The following is a 22,800-nucleotide window of genomic DNA, read 5'->3' on the forward strand; positions in this document are numbered from 1 at the left end:
CCCACTTTAGTCTCCTCTTCATCCTATTAAACTGTAGTCTTGCTTTCTCAGTTCCTTATTCATCTTCTACTTATTGATAGAAATCCTGTGTATGATTCTTCAGTGCCCAAGAACATATTTTTCTTGTCATGAATTTCTTTTCTTCAGAAAACCTTCAGTTGATGAAGATAAATTTTCAACATGATATGGAACTAGGGATTTAAGGAAAATATGACTATTCAAGCCCATGTTTTTAATTCTATAATATCTGTCAAAACAGGCTTGGGTTTTTGTCCTACTTGGGAATGTACGAGGTGAAGAAATTGCATACTTTTTGGCTTTAAATCTGCATTCTAGAAAGCTTTTCTTTTACTAGAAGTTTTTTTTTTCCTTTTATGGATCATAGAACTTCCAGTTATTTGTGTTATTTCAGTACTTTTAACATTGGCATCCCATTATGGTGTCGACGTTGGGAGTTTATGAAGGAACTGAAAATAAAAGGTCTTTGGCTGCCTGACTTGTCACATTAGTGTAAAATGTCCTTGATCTGGTAGCTTTTCACATGATTAAACATCTTTAAAATGTCAACAAAAAATGTTGCTTTATCCAGCAGTCTGTAATTATTCCTGTATACCTACTGATTCCATTTAATTATACAACCATGTCTAGTGCTTTTATTTTTGATGGCATCTTGACTGTTGGGAATATAGGTTTTGGCCTATAGATTCATGGAATCAGATGGTGGTATTGGTCACTTTCCTGTTGCCACAGTGACCCACTGGAGGTTAAGTACCTGTTAAGAAAAGAGGGTGGTTGAGTTCAGATTTTAGGAAGCCCAAAGTTAAACATGCAAGCTCTAAATTTTTTAAGGAAACTGTGTCTTCAAAAGATGGCATAATGCGAATTTCATATGCTTGAGGGGAGAGATGACGTGACCTGATAGGAAGGTGTATCTGTGTGTATTTGTGTGTGTTTGTGGGCACACATATGTGTTTGTATTTGTGTTTCTGGTCTAACATGTGAACTAAGACAGGAGATCTGGGAGATGTCACCTTACAGGACAGTTTCCTCTTTGATCAAAGAAGTTTCCTCTTTAAGAGTCCTCATAGCCTTGCTTACATCACTGTGGTGAGTACCACACCCCTGACATATGAATCCCTAGTGGACACACCATCACCATGGTTAAAACAGTTATTACACTGTGATCACACAGAGCTGTGATTCTGTAGCAGTGCCCAGTGTCTTCATCCTCATATCTCCAGGTTACTCTTCAACCCTTTCCTCTCAGTTGGGAAATTTTCAGTGCAAATGTGTATGAATTGGACATGTAATCTGTGGTCATTTCTCCTGGCATTTAAGTAGCTGTCATTAACAGCAGCTTACCTTAAATTAATGACTCGATCAGCTCTGTTCACGTCTCACTAGAAACAGTCTCCCAGTGTCAATGCAGGCCACTTAAACCAAAACAGTGAAATGAGTGGTTCATATTTTGTGATATTTGTTATTGTCATTGTAGATTCCCGCTGGAGAAAATATTTAACATTTGCTTTTGTCTATTTATTCTTTCTGATGAATTTATATTGAAAGTTTTCCCAAAATTGCGTTGTGCCCAATAAACCAACAATACAGTTTATTCCACTTTGTGTTTTTAAAGAATTGATTTGTCTTCTTTTTAAATGAAGATGGTCATAAATTCCAACTGCTCCAGAATTACCAGTATTTCCATGAAGTCTGTTCTAATGGGGAAACACTGTGCATGTCTGTCTTAGGAAATGGCCTTGTTCCGTTGGCTTTACTGTCATTACAATTATTTTTCATTAAAAAAAAATCTAAGTTTATTATGCATTGCATTAGAAAGAATATAACTGTTTCCTCTTCCCCTACAAAGAGTCTGTGTTGTGCCCTCCTACGTCATGTGGAAATTTTAGTCTTATGATGTGAGTAACTTGGGGCAAGTAGGTTCTTGAATTTTATAGGCCTTTCTGGAACCCAGATTGACCACCATCTTCAGTGTCTCCTGCTTCCATTATCAATCTGAGTCGCTACACTGGAGGTCAGGGTTGGTAGGTATCTCTGTAAGCCTTCATTAGCATAAAAACCTCATGTATCATGTTTAATTTTGGAGTGAGCACAAACGATATAATTATCATGAACATATACTTAACCTATGTCTTATTCCAGTGATTCAACACCTTAGAGTGTTTAGACCCAGGAACAAGTTGACAGACAGTATGCTTAGTTATAATGGAATTCATTACAAGTCCACAAATTTGAGATTGGAGCTTATGGGGTTTCTTAATTTTTTTTACATGTAGAATATTTAAAATACCCATTAATAATATTTTTTTAATTTTACACATATATGTTACATGTACATTAAAGAATAAATGTCTGTGTATATAACACAGTAGAGGGATCATAATGTCACCATAAAGATTAAAATTAACTTAGTGGGTTAGGCCATTGTGTTTTAGTATGTGTTAACATAAAATGAATATGAGCAATGCTCTTGTACTTCAAATCTTTGTCTCAGTGGAGAAAGGAGTGAAGGCCTGTACTGTACGACCTAGGTATATTGAACATGCTACTGGGGTATTTATTGCAATTGCCGCAGTTCGCCTCATCCTCCTACCATATATTCTATTCTTCTTCCTCATAAAAGTGACTGATGAGATTGTGATCTGGGGACCTGTTTATGTCTCTAGACTTACAGGGAACTGAGCATAGAGTTGATGGCTTTTCTACTTTTACTACTGAGTTGATTGTTATTCTTGGAACCACCTGGATGTTCCTTCCTTAAAATGCTGTGAGCAGTTTGGGCTCTGACAAAGCTAAAATGAGGAATTAGATGATCATAAGAGAAGTCTTCTGTATTTATTACCTTATGACTCATTCAAATGCATCTATGATTTTTATTATAACATGTGCCGTTGACTGCCGTGTGGATTATATCTTTGAAAAAATATTTAGTAAAATTGTTAAATTATTATAATAATTCAAAATTCTGAGCCCATTCATTGCATAGATTGCAAACAGAAACAGGCTTATTTTAGGGACAAAATGAATACAGAATCACATTTATATCACCATGAAATAAACTTCATATGTCAAAAATTCTCTCATTTTTACCTATATTCTATATATAAACCTAACCTTGCTTTCAGTTTTTGCTGACAGGTCTGAAAGCCCAGACTGCTCTGAGCCTTTTTATTTCAAGGAGGTAATAAAGTGATTGCAGCAATGTTTTCAAATCACAGTGACTAAAGTATCATGGTAATACATAAGATATAAAACTCAGTATGCAAAATTGGCAGTTTCATCACCGAAGTGATTCTTCTTATTTTAGCACTTCAGGCTGCAGAGAGAGCCACAAAAGGGGGATGAAATATCTGATCCTTCAGAGTGTGAATACACATCACACTGGGAATTGGGATGGAGAATTACTACTTAATATGAAGGGTGAAAATTTCACCTAAGAATTTCCTCCTAAGCTGCACTACAATTATATATATACATATATATGTATGTATATACGTATATATACAGAGTGTACATATGTAAATATACATGTAGTTATTTTATATATATATATACCACATATGTAAAGATATATTAGATATATTACTGCATTTAATATATATACAAACACAATCTTTGCTATTAGTTTAATTATGTACTTTTGTATCTGTCCTGATTCATAGCATATATTTATATTAAGAATTGTATTACAGGAAATTTTTCTATAAAACTGCTTTTAAAAAAAAAACATTTCAGTTGGTCAGCTTTGACCTAAAGACAAAAATAATTATTGTTAGGTGTACCTTTGTGGAATTTTTTTTTTTTTTTTACCGGCTGGATAAATCAAGGACTGCCACTTGGTCACTAAGCAATTGCTTAGAAAGTGTTCTTTTGTTCCAGTCAACTAACTCCTTTAATTAAATAGTAACATTTTGTAGGTGCTGTGTATCAATGTCAGAGCAATTGGCCAGCAATATGGTTCAAACTAGGAAGCAGTAAATCTTACCTTCTGAGGACTTAATTTCAGCCTCAGAAAACAAATAAACTTAATAAAAACAGAAATCCCTGTGTCTTCATGCAGAGTCCTCTCTGAAGGCCAGCGTACACCTCTTGGAGGAACAGCTGAAGTGTGTGCAAATAGGTGTTTTTCTTGTGGTGACACGGAAAGTTTCTTCTCCAAGGCTTGGCTAGCTAGCCACTCACTGGTAACAGCAGTATTGAAGTTTTGGGTTCACTGCTAGAAGTACTGGAAATACAAGGACGAGAAAGCTTTGCAGATCAATTACAGTTCTTGAGTGCATTACAGAAATAAGAGAGAAAGCTAATCCATGCAGGTCCCATCGAACGGAGTCACTGCTTTTGGCTACTTGGAAATTTCCATCTTCTGATACTGGTTAGGTTTTCCTCTTAGGTTTCATTTTAAAATGAAAACTAGTAACTTCTCTCTACCTCTTTTTCTTTCTTTTCTGTGTGTGTGTGCATGAGAAAGCTTTTGTGATAGCCCAACCTTGCCACAAACTTAGTATTTAGCTAATGTTAACTTTGAACTCCTGATCCTCTTGCCTCAAGTCCCAAGTTTTGAGATTAAATGCACATCCCACCATGCCTGGATTTATGTGATACTGGGCCTTTTGTCTAGGGCTTCATGTATGCTAGGCAAGTATTCTGAGATGTATTTCTAGTCTCTGAAAGGTAAAATATCTTGATTAGAGTTATTATTGCTATGATGAAACACGATGATCAGAAAGCATTCTAAGGAGGAATGGTTTTATTTGTTTTAATAATTCCTTGTCACTGTTCATCATCAAAGGAAGCCAGGACAGGAACCTAGAGGCAGGAACTGATACAGAGATCACGGAGGGGTGCTATTTACTGCCTTGCTCCCCATGGATTGCTCACCCTGCCTTCTTATAGAACCCACAACCAACAAACCAGGAATAACAACAGCTGCAATCGGCTGGGTGGGCCCTTCCCTCACCAACCACTAATTAAGAAAATGGAGGGATTTTCTGAACCTGAGGTTTCCTCCTTTCAGATGACTCTAGCTTGTTGATATAAAAGTAGCCAGAACAGTAACTTTTTCCAACTTTAATTCTTCTGTCTTAACGCAACACTATGAAATATACTTACCAGACTTGTCTATAGTTCATGTGCAAGTGTTGTTCTAGAAAAGGTTCTAAACCACCTTATAATAAAGTTCTAGATAGGAATGAAATTCTTTTGATCTTTCAGTACAGTTTTACTTGCTCACCTATGTTGAAAGATTGTTTTCCAGAAAACATCATCTGTTTACTATTTTGGGGTTGTGTGTGTTGTGTACATGAATGCTCATTTTACTTTGTCTTTTTGGCCCTGGGTTAGCTTGTTTGAATAAATGGCTAGCCTTGCACTATTGAAATTACAAGCCACTGCTCTTTTGATGTGTGGGAAGTAGTGATGGAATTCAGGTCAGCGCAAGCAGTTTCCTTTTATATGGGTCATTACTTACTGTTAGAAATCATATCTGTGAGCTTCATGGCTCTCACAAGTTATTAATGGTCAAAACCTGAATCCCATCATAGCCATATTCTAACTATAACTAAGAATAGCTATCTGCTTTTCATGGTGATGTCAGCAGTTGCAAAAGCTCTCTTTGAGTGAGTGACCTGTGGTCAGTGGCATAGGGGCTTCAGGCATGGACCACTCTAAGCTCTAACTTTCTAGTCCTTCATTGTCTTTGTGAGTAAAGTATATGAGTTAGTTGAGTGATATAATGTGAGAGTATATACATCAAGTTACACTGACCAAGTTTAAATGGGGTTTTAATTTAAAAATTGTTTGACATAAGATTAAAAATTCACATAATGTCAAGATAATGTGTTAACTTGTATGAAAGGACATATATAAGTCTTGCTGGCAACATTGTTTCTACTACTAAATACCACAAGACAGTGGACCAAGAAGTAAACAGAGAAGTATTTGACTGCCTAAGGAATCTATTAGTCCTGGGGAGTCAAGTGTCAAAAAATATCAGTGAATTAAACAGCATATGAAATAATATGAGACTGGCGCCTGGAGAGATGGCTCAGTGGTTAAGAGCACTGCCTGCCCTCTCAGAGGATCAGGGTTCGGTTCCCAGCAGCCACATGGCAGCTCACTGCTGTCTGTAACTCCAGTTCTAGGGGATCCAACAGCCTCACACAGATATACATACAGGTAAATCACCATTGCACATGACGTAAGAATAAATAAATCATTAAAAAGCAACAACATGAGACAACATGTATTTTGTAAGTATACCTAGGTTGAGTTCATGCAGTAGGGCTGTCAAAGCCTTGCTAAGTGAGCCTCATTTTTTTTCCGGTGCTTACTTCATAGTCTATACTTCCAATGAACCTTATTCTATTGTCACAAAGCTGATAATTAATGCCCAAGGAAAATTATTGTAATTAGGAATGAGCCGGCTTCTGTTTCTCAAGGGTGCAAAGGTCCTTGGTTTTATCATCTTGATACTATTTTCAGACTCTTGAGGTAACTCTAGTGCTGTTGTACTACGATTCCACATCATTTAAATGTATTATATGGAGCTCACAAATGAACTCATAAAGGTGGTATGAAGATGCCTGTCTTCCTTCTCTCAGCTTCTCTAATGCTTGCCTCTCCTGAGCGTCCAGCAAGCCCCAGAGGTACATTGAGCAAGAGTAAACATAAACTTAGTAAATCTATTAGTTAACAAAAATCAGAACTGGATTAACATTCCAGAAAGGCATGATAAAGAAAATCATGCTTGATAATAATCCTTTCATTTCACCAAATGCTAGGAAATGAAAAAACAAGCAAACAAACAAAAAGTCTCTATATAAAATATTCTTATTTTAAATTTTATGGGAGTTTATTGTGACAAAGCGTAATAATGAGGAGTATTACTAAAGGAGTCCTTTAATAAGCATCTCCTATGATTTTGTTTTATTTGAACGCAATTAAATAGTCAAACTATATTGACGTAGTTTAAATAACGTTTAATAATTTCAACCCCTCCGAACAGCTATAAATGTTCTCGGGGGAAATAATGTCAGTTTGCAACCTTCCTAGCCACTAGGAAGGAGTAGAGATGAACGGCTCCCAGAGAGGGAATCCCTCCCTATGTTGGCAGTCAACTGAAAAATGCCTCCTAGACGTCCTGTCTTCTATAGGCATGGGACCGGCCAGTGGAAACACGGTGTTCGTGTATGTGGTTGTAAAAAGAACAAGTGGTCACGTAATCCAGGGGAGGGGGAACTAGCGTAGAGCAGAAATGAGTAAGGAACATACCACAATGCAGCAGCTGCGCAGGAATGGGCTTGGAGGGCCGTACCTCCAGGAGCTCCCAGAAGACGGAAGAAACTAGTAATTAGACTTTGCCCTGACTCTCCTGAGGAAGAAAGACTTCCTGAGGCCATGGTTCTCTCCTGTCCATGCGAGTCACCAATTTCGGTTTTCTGCTTTCAAGAACTGTTAAAAGGATGCGTGTTAATAAGTGCATTGAGTTTGCAGTTGTTTGTCACAGCGAAGGACACTACCATGTCATCGCACTGGGACTGCTGACCTAGAGCTCATTCTGACTGTACCCCCCACCCCAATAAAGAAATAAAGCAATGGGGAAGCAGATAGGGTTGAAAGGGAACTTAATTTATCTCTTTCGAAAGATGGATGTGGATGTGGCTCTGGCCTTGACATTTACTCTGCTGCTGACATTTTCTGGCTTTCTGGCTTCTATTTCTGAGTTTGCATTTTATTGATTGACTGAATTTTGATAACTGGCACATATTCTTTAAAGAACTATTATAATAGGAATAATTGAATGAGAGAATATCCTTTCGTAGTGGCTTACTTGATTTCAAGACATTTAAACATTATTTCAGATATTAAACAAGGAAAGCAGGCTGAATATATAATTGGGATTTTCTCATCATAGTTTGGCTCCAGAATAATGAATGTAAGTTATTAATGGAAAGTTAATTGGGAACGTTGGCAAAGTTTATCTTGTATTTTGAGGGTTGCATGCTTCACTTGATACCTAGTGTACATTTGGGGTTTATTTTCGCCACACCTCTGGGTCTAGTAGCATATTAAGTTATGAAGAATATTAGCATTGCTGCAAAACAATTACTTGTTCATTTGCTAACTGATTAAAATTCATGCATAATTTATTGAAATGAATAGAGATTTTATAAATAAATCTCCCTGTTCTCTGGGGTCTAAAAACAAAATACATATGCTAATAAAAGTTTATTTTTTTTTTAACCACCAACATCAAAAGTTTAATATCTATTGGTGTGCTAGTCTCCTTAATGGGAATTTCACTTACAATCATGCTTTTAGCCATTCTGTGAGCTTCTTAGATGCTTTGCATAGTGTGACAGTTCCAGTTTTGCCTGACCATAGCCAATGCAATGGAACTGATCAGGGTGGTGCTGCTGCTGCTGCTGCTGTCATTCTTCAGGCCAGCACATGCAATGCCTCAGCCTCACTTTTCACTTACACTTATCACTAGACTCAAAGTTAATTACTGGCTTTTGTTATTGTTGTTTGGGCAAACAAAATCCAAAACTGAAGCAAATAGTGTCACATACAGAGTCTGTTGTTTTATTTAGGAATGTGATTTCTTAGAGTCTTCTGTGTTAGTTTACTTGTGGAAAAAAAAAACTGCAAAGTTAAATAACACTCATGTTTACGCTGCCATTACTGTGAAGGCTTTTGTTTTTTGAAAGTTGGCCTCCTAGCTCCAGATTTCACTTCATGTGTCACTGAGGCAAACGGAAATGACAAAAGGCTGTGCTTGTTTCTAATACTGGTTTATGCTGGCTTTGCCCCATCTCCTTTCCTTCTCTTTCCATCTCTTCCCCTCTCCTTTGTTATTTGTTTTCTATGGTAAATGTGGACAGGCTTCTGACACACACACAGGTTCAATCTTTACAATATCTACACATTGGTCATTTTGCTAAGGTTTGCAATTTATAATTCACTCACCATTTTTTTTTTCTCTTCATTTATCATGTTAAGTATCTGATCTCTTCAGGTCACTGATGAGCCTCTAAGTGAGTGAGGCCTTGTTGCTTTGGGATGGAGCCCTTCTAAGCTGTGAATTTAGCACTGTTTTGTACCATAACTGAAATTAGTCAGTAAATGAGCCATCTGGAATGAAAACACTGAGCATGACGAAACAGCCCAGCCTATCCAGAAAATAGAATGCTCGGGAGACATTTGCGTTTCTTAGGATGTTTTCCTTTTGGTTGCATGTCAGCTTAGCATGTAGAGAAAGCATCCTCTTTCTATTTTCCCATCTACTAAATATTTGTAAGCTCTGAGTTGGATGTTCTTAGGCTAATGGGTGGAATGTCTTGACATGAAAAGTCTATCTCTATCCTGCTTTATCTGACTGGTGAAAACTCTATAATGTTGCATTGATTCAAATGTTCCCTTTTAAGAGGAGCTTCATTGATATCATTTGTGAATGTCATTCACATTCCCCTGGGACAGAATTTCATGCTACTGGTAAATGTTTCTCCAAACCATTAGAAGAGATTTGTATGGGTAGAGTTTACAGAGGAGGCATTGGGAATGAGTTTCTGTAGAAATATCGCAGGATGTCTACAGCACATACAACATAGAGTACTTAGCCTGGTTCTCACTTTACACATGAGCATGTAAATCACAGCTTACATTATTCTTTGGCAGGCCAGTCTGAAAGCTATTTCCTTAATGGGCCCATTCATGAAGAGCCTGGTTATATTCATATTTATTTGCAATAGGTAAATGTTCATCATATCTACTTTTTTTTTTAGCTTTTGTAAACTGGTTCTTTTATATATAACTCCCATTTAAAAATAAAAATAAGTATGTCTCCTCCACATGATGTGAATACAGAAACTTGCCATGAGTATTTAGTAAATATCTCGTGATGTTTTTCAGCCTTATAAACTTTGAAGTTGTATTCTCAAGAGTAATTTTAGTCTGTTTTAGAGATCCCAGTCAGATAGTCTTGTCTCTGTTTTGTGGGTATTTGTGATTCAGTTAGTAACTTTTTAAAAATCATAAATAAAACTCAAGTGTTGGGTGTATCTGCAAATTGGGTTAAACTTAGCTAGACAGGTGAGACTTGCTCTAAAGAGTTTTTTTTTCCTGTTTCTTTTTTCCACGTAAAGTATTGTCAGTAGTTGTTCAAAAGATACTGTCTGTGCAGTCTTGCCTTGCATCTTTTTCAGTCCACTCCAAGCTGGAACCCTGTGAGCTTATGTTAATAGTTTTTCTGTGTGTGATTTCCTGTGACTCCTCAGAACTAATTCTTAAATCAATTTGGGGGCAATTATCACCTTATTGAGATTAATACTTTCCTTTAAAACCTCTCCACTCCCTGAGAAGTGTGAGAATTGGTCCAGAAGTCGAAGGGAAAATATCACCTGATGACAGTTTACTAAGGAGACCCGTTTGCCCTGGTGTGAGTGGACAGGCTGTGCAGACAGAGCCATCTCTGTGGAGTCCTCCAGAGTGACCTCACTCTTTCCCCTGCATTGCCCTTAAGGGAAAACCTGCCCTAATACATTATTCATCATCCCATAAGTTTAGATGTTAAAATAATATTTTCCAAAGTTCTGTCAAGCAAAATATCTTAAGCCACCCAAAATTAAATTACAATGTCCCTTTGACATTTGAGCTTAATAAGTGATACATTGCCTATCACATGCTATTGCAGGGGCCAGTGCTATATAGTGATTGGGGATTTCTTCTGGGTGTAAATTTCAATTTCCTACTCTGTGAGGTGGGCGTGTGGCTCCAGCTTTCTTTCTAGCTTTGCTGCCCCTCCTCACTAGCTCATCTGCTGTAACTTTGAAGTTGCAAGAAGCAAAGCAAGAGCTGAATTAAAAACAAATAAAGAGAAGGAAATATCAGAACTCACCTCCCTCTGTGCCTTATGAGACCAGCTCCTCTCCAGTGCTTTTCCTCATGTCACTGTTTACTCCTGAGCATTTGGCTCTTTCTCTTCTGGGAATTCATGCTTTGAAGAACAGAAAACTTTTGCTAAATTGACCAAAAGCCTTCATAAAACCGATGACTTCTTAAATTACAGTAGCTACATCATTGCTTTCTAGATTCTCTTTTCTCTCCTCTCCCCCTCCCTTCCCCTTCCCGCCTCTCTTCTCTCCTCCCCTCCCCTCCCCTGCCCTCCTTTCCTTTCCTCTCTTCTCTTCTTTCCCTCCCTCCCCTTTTTTCCCTCCCTCCCTCCCTTCTTTTCCTCTTTCCTTTCTTTTCTTCTGTTTTCTCTTTTGTTTTGGACCGTTTCACCATTTAGCCAAGCGTGGTTTAGAATTCATTATGGTAACCTGACATTTCCAGTGGTCCCCCAACCTCTGCACCCTATGTGTTCAGATTAGAACCAACCACCAACCTGGGCTCTGGCTATCTATTTAACATTTACCATGTGTCCCTAAGTTGTACACTAGCCTTTGGTTAGATATAAATATTACACATAACATATATACTTATGTTATATTTACATATGTACATATTTGTTACTGCTGGTATATCCATTTTAGAATTCAGATTCTTATCTACAGTGTACTCTTGTCTTTTCTAGAACCACCGAGACCCATTGCTCCTCCCCAGCTTCTTGGCGTTGGGCCTACGTACTTGCTGATCCAGCTAAATGCCAACTCCATTATTGGTGATGGCCCAATTATCCTGAAAGAAGTAGAGTATCGGATGACATCAGGATCTTGGACAGAAACCCATGCAGTCAATGCACCAACATACAAGTTGTGGCATTTAGATCCGGATACAGAATATGAGATCCGTGTCCTGCTGACAAGACCTGGTGAAGGGGGAACTGGACTTCCAGGCCCACCACTGATTACCAGAACCAAGTGTGCAGGTAAAGTTGGCTTCCAGGCCAATCCTCTAGTGCAGGAATTACAGTTGTAATGAACATGCAGAAAATATTGAAATGTTTGATTATTTGGCATGTGATTGAGACATACAATTTTTTTAATTTTATTGAATTTATTTTACAATTTCATACATGTGTGATGTGAATTCTGATTGTTTTAATCTGACCCCCATTTCCCAGTCTTCTAAGAGTTTCACTGAATTTGGTTATTCATAGCCTTGTTTATGTAATAATATGTCTGATTTAAGAGCAGTTTATGTGTGTTTTTGTAACTGTTCTTCTCTTTGATGAATCCAGAGTATTTTCTTGGACAGTAACTTTGAATTTTCTGTTTTCTGTGCATAATACCTCAGGTAGCTACATATCTCTGGTAGCGCTAAAGCATTTTCACTTCAAGTTAATACTGTGAACATGGAAATAACCTTCTTCAGTTGTTTTAGTGGAAAGGCCATATAGTATAGAAAAGAAAATTAGCTCTAGGACTAGAGAGAGAGCTCATTTGGTACAGTGCCTGGCCCATAACCGTGAAAGCAGTTCAGATCCCCAGCACCCAGAATAGCTGACTGAGTCCATTTATGCACATCTGTTAGTTTTTTTTCTGGAATGCTAAGACAGGCCAATCCCCAGAGCTCACTGGCAGTCAGTGAGTTCCTGGCTTAGTGAGAGACTGCCATAAAGAACTAGATAGAAACAATAAAGAGATATGCTGTATCAACCTCCAACCTCCACACACACGCACACACACACACACACACACACACACACACACACACACACACAGTTAAAAATACAAACAAGGGAAAAGTGACTGCACACAATACAGTAATGAGATAACTATCCTGTGCAGGAAATCCCGATGACGATTCACTCGGCAGCTTGATACTTCCTACGGAATGCAGAAGGTTGCCCTGCCTGTGCTTGAAAATGTCATTTCACTCCTAAAAACAGAAGAAAATTACAACATTATATGGTCTTTGCTCTACCACATTGGAGGAATTCTTAGCTCTACAAAGATAAAACATTTGATCACCTATTATTTGAACTCATTTTTACTTTAATTCTTATTCTTAAAATGATAAGTTTTAATTTAAAGGGACATTATTTTTGTGACCATGAAGCATTAGGTTAAATCACACACACACACACACACACATGCACACACACACACACACACACATACACACACACACACACACACACACACACACAGATCTTGAGCACTTTAACAGGCAATTTCTGAAAATTGAAAACTATGTAATAGGAAGCCATGATGACTTTAAGTACTTATAAAGTGTCTTCTTGAACATCTGCTTATCATTGGCAATTTTATTGGGCTATTCACCAAGAATTCTGATGCAGTACATATCAGTCGATAAATATATTTTTTCGATAAATATTTTTACTGCAATTAAGTTCATATAAAGGATTAACACCTGTGCTGCGTGTTTTAAACTTACAGGACATTTAACCATTGATTCCCTGGTTTTGGTGGTGAGAAAGTAGTGAGTCCACTAATGTGTTGATTGGCATTTGGTGGTTGAAAGTTGCAGAGAAGTTTTTACTCTATTTCTCATTGTCCCAAAGCTCAGCTTGAATTTCTCAGTTTGCTTGTAAATATTCTGTGGATTTGTGACTCCTGAAAGTTTCGTGAAGGAGCTGATGTGAGGATACTATAGCACCTTTCCGCAGGGAAGGTGAGCTCAACTCCCTACTGAGTCAGAGAAGATATTGCAAAGGGGAAAAGTGATGGACTTGAAACACCCCCTTTTTACTCTGCAGTTAATATCCCATACTACCCTGAAAACAATTGAGAATCTATTTTACTAAAGATTCTAACTGCATATGTTTTTTACATAAATTACGTTTTTAATAATCTTTCAAAATTATATTACAAATAGTTGACAACAGAATGCTATTCCAGCAGTTTTCTTCTTGCTTTGTCTACACCTCCATTTAAATCTCTATTGTGTGTTATTATTTTTCATTTTTATTCAGAATAGTCCATTAGGAATTAACAGCCACAAAGAGGATTTTATGTAGCTTTCTAACCTCCAAAAAAAAAAAAAAAATGCTTGAGACTTGTCATTGGTGAGTGAGTTGTGAAGATTGCAAGTAAATGTTTTAGGGCCGTTATGCTCTATTAAGTGGGGGTAAACACCATGTTAGTGAACACTGATCTTTGTTCCCTATTGATGGATGTATTCAGAGTGTATTGAACTAACAGAATAGAAAGTATGATTGGAAATCACTGTAAGAATAGCTTCATTTGGGGGAAAAATTTAGAGTAAAAATATCTCTCCGTCATGGTTGGTTTTTTGACTTAGAAAAATTGTGACATTTAGGAATTATATGGGCCTTTCAATTTGATTCTTTCTTAGAGAAACATTGAATTTATGTACTCAGCATGAACTCGAATGACGGCCAGTCCAATTGGTTGACCATTTATCCCTAAATATCAGAATTTTGGACCATATTTTACCCATATTAAACCTTTGCCAACGTTGGTTTAGTTATATCCCAAAGTTACTCTGATCTAGATTTTTAAAGGAAAAACACTATAGACTGGATTTTTTCCAAGTATTTATTAGATCTGAGAGAAGACAGGCGTACTGATCAAGGTCAATATTAATGTCAGTATTAAGTTCTCATATTTGAAAAGGAGAGAAAGTTCATGTGCTAATTTCTAACCATTCTCTGAATAGCAAAATTAGAATATCATATAGAAAAATGATAAAGCTAAAGTCAATATCACGATGCCTTTCACTTAACCCTCTTCAAGATCCATTTCCTTTTCTTCAAATTGAAGCATCCCAGGTCATTATGAACACCACCGTTTTTGGCCTCAATCAGGGTCCACAAAGCAACAAGTTACAATATGGCCTTCACAAACCATACTACTAGTTGAATTTTAGCAGAAGTTTCAAAAGCTTAAAAATTATTTGCATTTTATAGGAAAGATCTCTCTGAGACACCAAGATGCAAGTTCCCATCTGATGATACCAAATTGTTCTTGCCATGAATAATGGCACTTAACATAGAATTTAGGTCTAAATCCAGAAAACTTGTTTTTAAAGAGGAAAGACAGAATGTTGAAGAGTTGTTATTTTCAAATAGCTATTATTTATAGACTGTGTATTAAATATGTTAAATCACCAGAAAACCTTAAAAATATAAGTTCTTCTTAGTTCATTCGCCATGGTCCCACCCACCTCCTTTCTCTCACTGTATCTTTCTCTTGCTCTTCATTTCTGCATCTTTTGTAATTTCAAAGGAATAATATAATTTCTACCATTTATTATGCCAAGTATAACACCAGCCAAAGACTAAATTAATTACTCCCTGCTATTTTTCAAGTTTCACTATAATGCACTCTTTAGCATTTAATACTTGATGTCAGGTAGTAGTAAAAGTCGTTTGGCAGACATCTACCAGTAAATAATTTTACAGCCAGTATAAGGGTTATCCAGTGTACATTACTTATAGTTTTACATGAAAATGTATGCCTTGTGGATAAGTACCGATGAGTACTACATTAGAGTCAACCCATAAAGGTATGTGTCGTGTGATACATTCTCAACAGTCCTAGTCACTGAAGATGAATAAACAAAACTTGTATAGGAGATAAAACTAGAGTGCATGCGTGATTGGCTTATCCTCCAAAACAGCACAGCTTGATGCTCCCAGATTCACTTCTGTGGAAAGCAAAGATTTGTGCTGAACACTCAAATATGCATACACCCAAAATGCAGAAAGTTTAATAGTTTACCATTTTCTGAAAATGTTCTGCCTAGTTGGTAAAGTATTTTTTTATTTACCTTGTGAGGCACATGAAAACCATTTTGTAGATGCAATCACCTGCCTCAGGGTCTCTCAAGTTTGGAGAGGAGGTAATTATGGATTGTGGTGGCTGAAGCCACCTACGCACATTTCATGCTTCTCCATGAACCCGAGGCAGGTGATAATTTCACTGTTAGTTTATAGCCCAACCCGAGCCATTGTTCACAGAATGTTTCTTCAGGCATTTTGTAAATTTTTAAAAAGTTCCATAACTGTGGAGTTGCCTTAAGTGGGAAGTAATTCAAAGACTCGATTGAACAACCTGAGAATGTGTGCTTTTTTTTTCCCTGTGTCTATTTCCTCTGGGTATACCATCTGGTATATAAGTAGAGCAAAAGCACACACACTTTCTCTTTATTAAATGGAAAGAAAATCTGCCATCCCCAGGAACTGTCTACCTTGCATGCTGTCTCAACTATACATTAAACTTGTTTCTTTAAATTGCCTTCTTCTTTTGAATGAGCCATCACAGAACTGCCTAAAGATTAACTGCATTATGACAGTATCTCCTTCATAGGCAAGCTCAGTCATTCTGAGTGTCTACGATGTAATATATTTACACATTTGAAGATACTACTCTGTACTCTCAAATTAAAGTTCAGTGCTCTTGGCAGTTTTAAACAGACAGGTAAATCTACAAAAAGTGGGAGGGAGATGGTGTTCTTTTTAAAGGAACATTTATTGAACTTGCATTTCTTCTGCCCTAAATCCAGAGAAGAAAAGAGATCAAAGATGAGTGTTTTCCAGATGCCTCAATTTGTGGAATTAATTTTGGCCCTTTAGCTATAGCTTCATCAGCTTAGGAACATTGATTTTTACTCTGGTCCAAGGTAGTTATCTGTCTTAAAGACTAGTTACCACTGACACTCAGGCCTGAGCTTGGGACAAAATAGAATTGGTTTGTAAAAGTTGGTTTGGTTTAATAGTGTTAAGATGGCTAATCCTTCAGTTTAAATCAAAGGCTTTTATCTATGTATTCTTTTCATTTTTCATAAAACTATTTAAACATACACATGATTTTTTGTTATTAAAATCATTTTTGAGTTTGAATTTAATAAAAAAAACCGTGATTCTGTTGTTGAAGTCTAGAGAACTAAAGATGGTTGTGCATTGATAGTTTAGCAGTTAAGAGCATTTGAGCCTGAATTTGGCTCCTAGCAACCATATTGGTCAGCTTACAACTTTCTGTAACTCTAGCTCGTGGTTTTCTGATATGTCTTTCCTTGCTTCCGCAGTCACTTGCATTCCTGTGTATACATACCCCTCGTGAACAGAGACTCATACACATACCTATATTTTTTAATGAAAGAATAAAAAAAGATAAAATCTATAATAAAACTAATGTAGGGAGAGTTGCTGCTCAGTAGTTAAGTTGCGTACTGCACAAACAGCAAATGTGGAGAATGGTGTTCAGTTCCCAAGAAGTCACATACATGCTGGTTGGGCGTCATGACCTCCCTGTTATTGTTAACCTAGCAGTTAGGAGGCAGCATAGTGCAGGAATCCAACCCTATGCATACCTGTCTTATCAGTGAATTCTTGGTTCAGTTGACCTCAATGAATAAGGTAAAGAGCAAACAGGGAGCAATCCAGAAGCCAGCAGGTAGATTCCACATACACACGTAGCACTCATGTACACGCACACTGGTATTTACGTGAACATATGTAATGCACACATGTGCCAGAAATGAATGTCACATGCACATGAAAAAGGAAATATAAGAGCTCACCATGTTTTTTCACAGTCAAAAAGTTATACCTCATTACATTTCCCTTTAGTGAACAATGATCAGATTTTGTTCTTCAGGTTGTATAGTCTGCATTCTGCATGAAAAGTGCTTGTGCCCAAGATGTATTTGTAGCCTCCCTCTTGTTCATAGCATGAGTCTAAATGTTGGCTCTTCAGTGTGACACAGATCATGCCTGGATGTCAACTCTGACTTGTAAACAGAGTGAAATGCAAAGACATGCCAATAACATTCCAAGCAGAGGGAAGTACATTTTTCACCCTGCTGCTTTGTGGTTCTAAATGTAGGTGGATTCAGTAGAGTATAGACAGGTGCTAGGTTTGTGGTTGAATTCTGGCTGCTGCTAAGATGATGCCAGCTCCACTGTGGTTCTCCTGTTGAGCAGACTGAAATTACTAACTTTGATTTTACAAAAATCTATCTATGAGGGACATATCTGTGGAAGACCCACTGGCAGACAGAACATGAAAATGCATTTATAATTGCATGTGCAGGTGTGTTTTTAAAATATAATAGTTTAGAGAAGATTGTAGCCTTTCTGTGTGTGAGTGCCTGTGTGTGTGTGTGTGTGTGTGTGTGTTCGGGTTTGTGTATTCTAGGATACACACTTATCCTGTAATCTCTCCTTTAACTTTGTAATTACATCAGGTAATTAATAGGCAATCTCTGACTACTATCATTCCTGATAAAAACAAGAGAATTATTTTTAATAAGAGATTTTAAATATATTTTTAAATGAGCCTAATTGTCTGTTTGAAATACCTTTTCTTTTCAAGTCTGTGAATTTCCCGTCTCATTAATATGCTTATGATACCTATAATTTAAAAAAAAATATACCGTTTTAGGTAAGAAAATAGTTCAAAGGCTGCTGTGACTTTGGCAGTACATTTTTTTCCCACATTTGATTGTAGGCACGAGTTCTACCATTGCCATCCTCAGAACTGAAATATATAGACCTGATATGACAGCACAACAGGATCTTACTCCCAGGAATATAGTATTACAACCATACCAAAAAAGGAAAGCATGCATTTTATGCTAAAAATACAAAATTCCGGGACGAGGAGTATTACTCAGTGGTGCAGCACATCCAACCTTTGAGAGTCACTAGGGCCATTCCCCAGCAACAAGACAGGAAGTTTGAGAGAGAGAGAGAGAGAGAGAATGAACCTTCAGAAATTTAGGGCAACTTCTCATTAGAAAACTTCTTCAGACACTGTTAACTTTTTTAAACAGAGATGACGTCATAGTTACTTTTCAAAGACACGTAGCTTGTTCCCAATTCCCTGCCTGTAGTATAATGCACATCAAGGCCTCACTCAGAGTTAACATATGGGTTGTTCTGCCGCTTCTTTCACTCTCCTCAGGGAATCTGTTATACTGATGAAGGTACTAAAAGGAATGACATAATCTACTCCAATATTTCAGTATAAGGATACCGCCATCTCTGTGACTCTGTGGAGTTCGTAATTCCTAGGAATATATTCTATATTTTAGGCATGGGGTGCCATGTAACTGCCGTGAAGGTTCTACTGATGGGATGTTGTACTTGGGTCACTTAGCCCCAGAGTCATGGCACCAGGAAGACATGATGACCTGTTGCTCGCTCTCTTTGCTGTAGCGGGGTTAGGAACAGGATGTGCAGTCACTCACGTAGCTCAGCTCCGTTCTTTAAACAGCATCAGTAAAAAAGTAATTACCTTTACCAACTAGAGTAGAGTTGGGCTGTCTTCATCATAAATTTCTCAGTGTAACTCACATTGTCTTTGAAAAGCATTTGGCAACCCATGAATGACACTGTATTGATTTATCCTCAGTGCTTTACTCAACATGTTGAGTTGGTTAATAGTGTCATTAAGTACTTTTTATTGGCATAATTTGTTTTGTTTTTTTTTTTTTTGCTTATTTTTTTTATTATTTATTTATTTATTTTTAGTTTTCCATATTACAGTCAAGGCGACAGGTGGAAATAATCATCAATCTCATGATGTGTCATAGATGCCCCCTCACGTCCTCGGATTTTTGTTTGATCTGATCAGAAAATAGAAATTTTTAAAGAAAATAAACATTTTTCCACAACCAAATATGATACATTAGTGATATCCAAAATGATAGTTACAGAGACTTGTCTGATCAAATTGGACTAAGGACAATCAAAAAGATGTAGAACCAACATCAAAATTAAAAAAAAAAAGTGTTAATTATGGGAACTAGTTCAAGAGTGGCAGCCTGTGAGCATCCGGCCTATGTGTTGTGTCACACTAGTCCAGGTGTGTTCCCGATTATTTTAATTTTACTTTGCCTTCAGTTATCATTCTGTGTTCAGTCCGTTTTTGAATTTTAGTATGTAACCTTTGATTTAAAATAAGGAAAACAAATCATACTCAATCATACAAAACATGCAGTCTTTTATCACCCATTCATTCTCTTAACTTACTCATTCACGCATGGGATTGCATGGGTGGCGAGGAGATAAAACTGTTAATTTTAGAAAGATATCCGTATCTATCCATTTGGCCCGTTGAGGGGTTTGGTCACTCTGCAGAGTATGATAAAAATATTTTCATCATTTAATTTGAATCAATATAAATCTAAACATGGGGCCATCTGCTTAAGGAGTCATTTTCTGTCCTTTGCTGCCTTTTTCTGACAAAGGGTATCATTGTACCTTAATGATTCTATCTTCACCTGTTGCCCTACCTGTGTGAAACCCCAGGGAAAAAAGAAGCACATTCAAGGAACGAGATAATAAGAAGTGAAATTTATTTGAGAGTCTTAAAAGCCACATTATATTTTGTGAGCCCAGTAGAAAATGAACTTCAAAGGGTAGGAACTCATGCTTTTCATGTAACCTTGGGCAAAATCTGTGCGAATTCATCTGTCACTACATATGATATGGCCTAGAAATCACTGGGTCTGTCCATTTTAATTGTCTCAGATGAATCTTCTCAGTGATGTTGATTTTAGAGAATAACTTCACTTTATTGGTCAGTATTGTTATTTTTCCTTTTAAAGCATACAATAAGGAATGAGAAAAAAAAAACACGTTTTTAAGTGTTATTTACCACAATCTCTTTTACCAAATCCTTGGTAGATATATTCCCCACGTTTAAAATATCATTTTATAATGTGTTGTACTATTATGCACAAACTTATATTTTATTGGTAAAAAGGGTTGTGTATACACATATATAATAATAAAATATATATGTGTATATACTTTTTTTAGTATAGTTTATTTCTTCTTGTGGGTAGTTTGTTTGGGGAATCAGAAAGAATTTTAAAAGCTCTGTTGCATGGGAATGCACACTAGCTCTCTGCTCCAAAGTTAATCTCCTGCGCTTCATTCCCTCTCTCACCTCTAGCAAATTCTGCATCATGTATATGTGTGCAAATCATGCCTGTTTCTGACTTAGCCCCTTTCAGCTTAGTTGATGAAGATGAGGCAGTGCTGCCCCAACTCTGTGTCTTTGGAGAGTCTTTTTTTTTTAAATATTACATCTGTAGACTACATAAAATTCATACAGCAAAATCATTTATAAAATATAAATATAAAACTATAGGGTTGGGGAGAGAAATATCACAGTTTGTAACGTGCTTGAAGCTCTTGAGTTAGATTTCTAGACTCAATGGGTTTTTTTAAAATAATTTTTAAAAATCTTTCCTTATTTGTATGGGTGTTTGTGCTTCCTTTGTGTGCCTGTGTAGGCCAGAGGATAATTTCTTGGACAGGTCTTTCCCTCAGTCATGGACCTTGGCATGGAACTTTGCCACCATGCTTGAGACTAATAAATGCCTCTACCTACTTAGCAATCATGTCAGCCTGCAGAGAACATTTTTACAACCTTTCTTAGAAACATCATATTTACGTGAACATTGCAACAGTACTGTTTGTAATCTTTTTTTTTTTTATTGCTATGGCTGTGGGAGTTTCTTTAATTGCACGAAATACATGCAGTTTTTTTGTTCCGCTTATTTCAGCTGTCATCTGCTTTCCTGTTTTTCTGCAGGACAGTTCATCATCTCATCAGTACTTAATATTCTACTCCATACATGTGTTGAGATTTGCTTAGCTTTTCTTCTATCTCTAGCAGTTTGGACTAACTAGCTGCTATGAATTCTAAAACAAAAATCACGTGCTTTTCTTCCCATGTTTTAAATGCTGTTGACACATGGTATTCAGTTACCTATTTCCCCCATGTGGTATATTGATGCTGCTATAAAGAAACCTGTGCATGCCCCCATGGAGTTGTGGGGAGAGAAAGTGTTTTGTGATCCTTTAACTCCAGCTTCCTTATGAATTGGTTCACTTGGGCTTGTAGCTTTATGATGGACTTGATCAGTATCACAAAGCTACTTGAACAGAAAGAGAGGGCATCATTCATACTGCGTTTTCTCTGTGTGTATCCTGTTATGTGTGGAAGACAGTACCAAAATAGCCCCCTATTCCAAGATGATGGTTCTTCTTTTGAGCCACTCAGATTCGAAGGAACCAAAACCTATAACATGGATCAAGTGCTTATAACGTGCAGGGCAGAAACATTAAGCTCTTAGGTGTAGATCAGGGCTTCCCAGTTGCTGGGCTATGAAGAGTTACTCAGTTTCTAAGCAACAGTTTCCCTTGAGGTTTCAAGCCATGCATGCTGCATTTCTGAAAGTTGGGTAGAGTCCATGAAGCAGCACCTCAGGAGGGTTCTGTTTCTGATTTAAGGGTTAGTAGTCATTATCTCCTGTGTTTGCTCCTGGCTCTAGTCCCTCCTAATGGATAACCCGGTCAATCTTTCTAATGTCTCATCTTTCATCTACACAATAAGGATGAATAATTGAACCCATCCCATCTAGTGTTTGTGAGCTAATCAGTGAGTGATATGCTAGATTTCATCATTGTTTCTAAATGTTTCAAAAATTCTATCCCGGTTGTGAAATGTTGTTTTAAAGTAAACTGATAAACTTCTCAGGATATTAATTATTTTCACTCAAATGTATGTACCAACACTTCCTTACTTGTTCTCATGCGATGACTGACCGCATGTGTTCTTCACGCTATTGCTATGTGATCTACCTTCTGGTTGGAAATGCTATGTAATCCTTAACTCCTTACCTTGGGAAATGAAAACTGTAGTAGCCACAGTATTGCAGAATGGAACAGTTGCCAGTGCAGACTTATTTCATCACCACTGTGGAAGAAGGGGAAAAAAGCATGTTTAAAGCTATTACATGTTTTCTGCATGCTGCTAGAGATGTTCAGTGCAAAATGTCTCTTAAATGCTGTGATAAACACACATGAACAAAGTAGGCCTCACTCTATGATAAGTG

General features: G+C 37.1%; 1 protein-coding gene across 7 annotated transcripts in view; it reads left to right on the top strand.

Moving 5' to 3' along the window:
- Ptprk (protein tyrosine phosphatase receptor type K) overlaps window positions 1–22,800 on the top strand; it is a 515,071-nt gene that overhangs the window by 293,412 nt on the left and 198,859 nt on the right. For all 7 annotated transcript variants that reach the window (XM_060373717.1, XM_060373711.1, XM_060373712.1 and 4 more), the window contains exon 7: window positions 11,591–11,884. In XM_060373717.1, the coding sequence (XP_060229700.1) occupies window positions 11,591–11,884 (294 nt within the window). The remainder of the gene's footprint in view (window positions 1–11,590; window positions 11,885–22,800) is intronic.

Source organism: Meriones unguiculatus, chromosome 20 (genome assembly GCF_030254825.1).
Source record: "Meriones unguiculatus strain TT.TT164.6M chromosome 20, Bangor_MerUng_6.1, whole genome shotgun sequence".
NCBI classification, from domain to species: Eukaryota; Metazoa; Chordata; class Mammalia; order Rodentia; family Muridae; genus Meriones; species Meriones unguiculatus.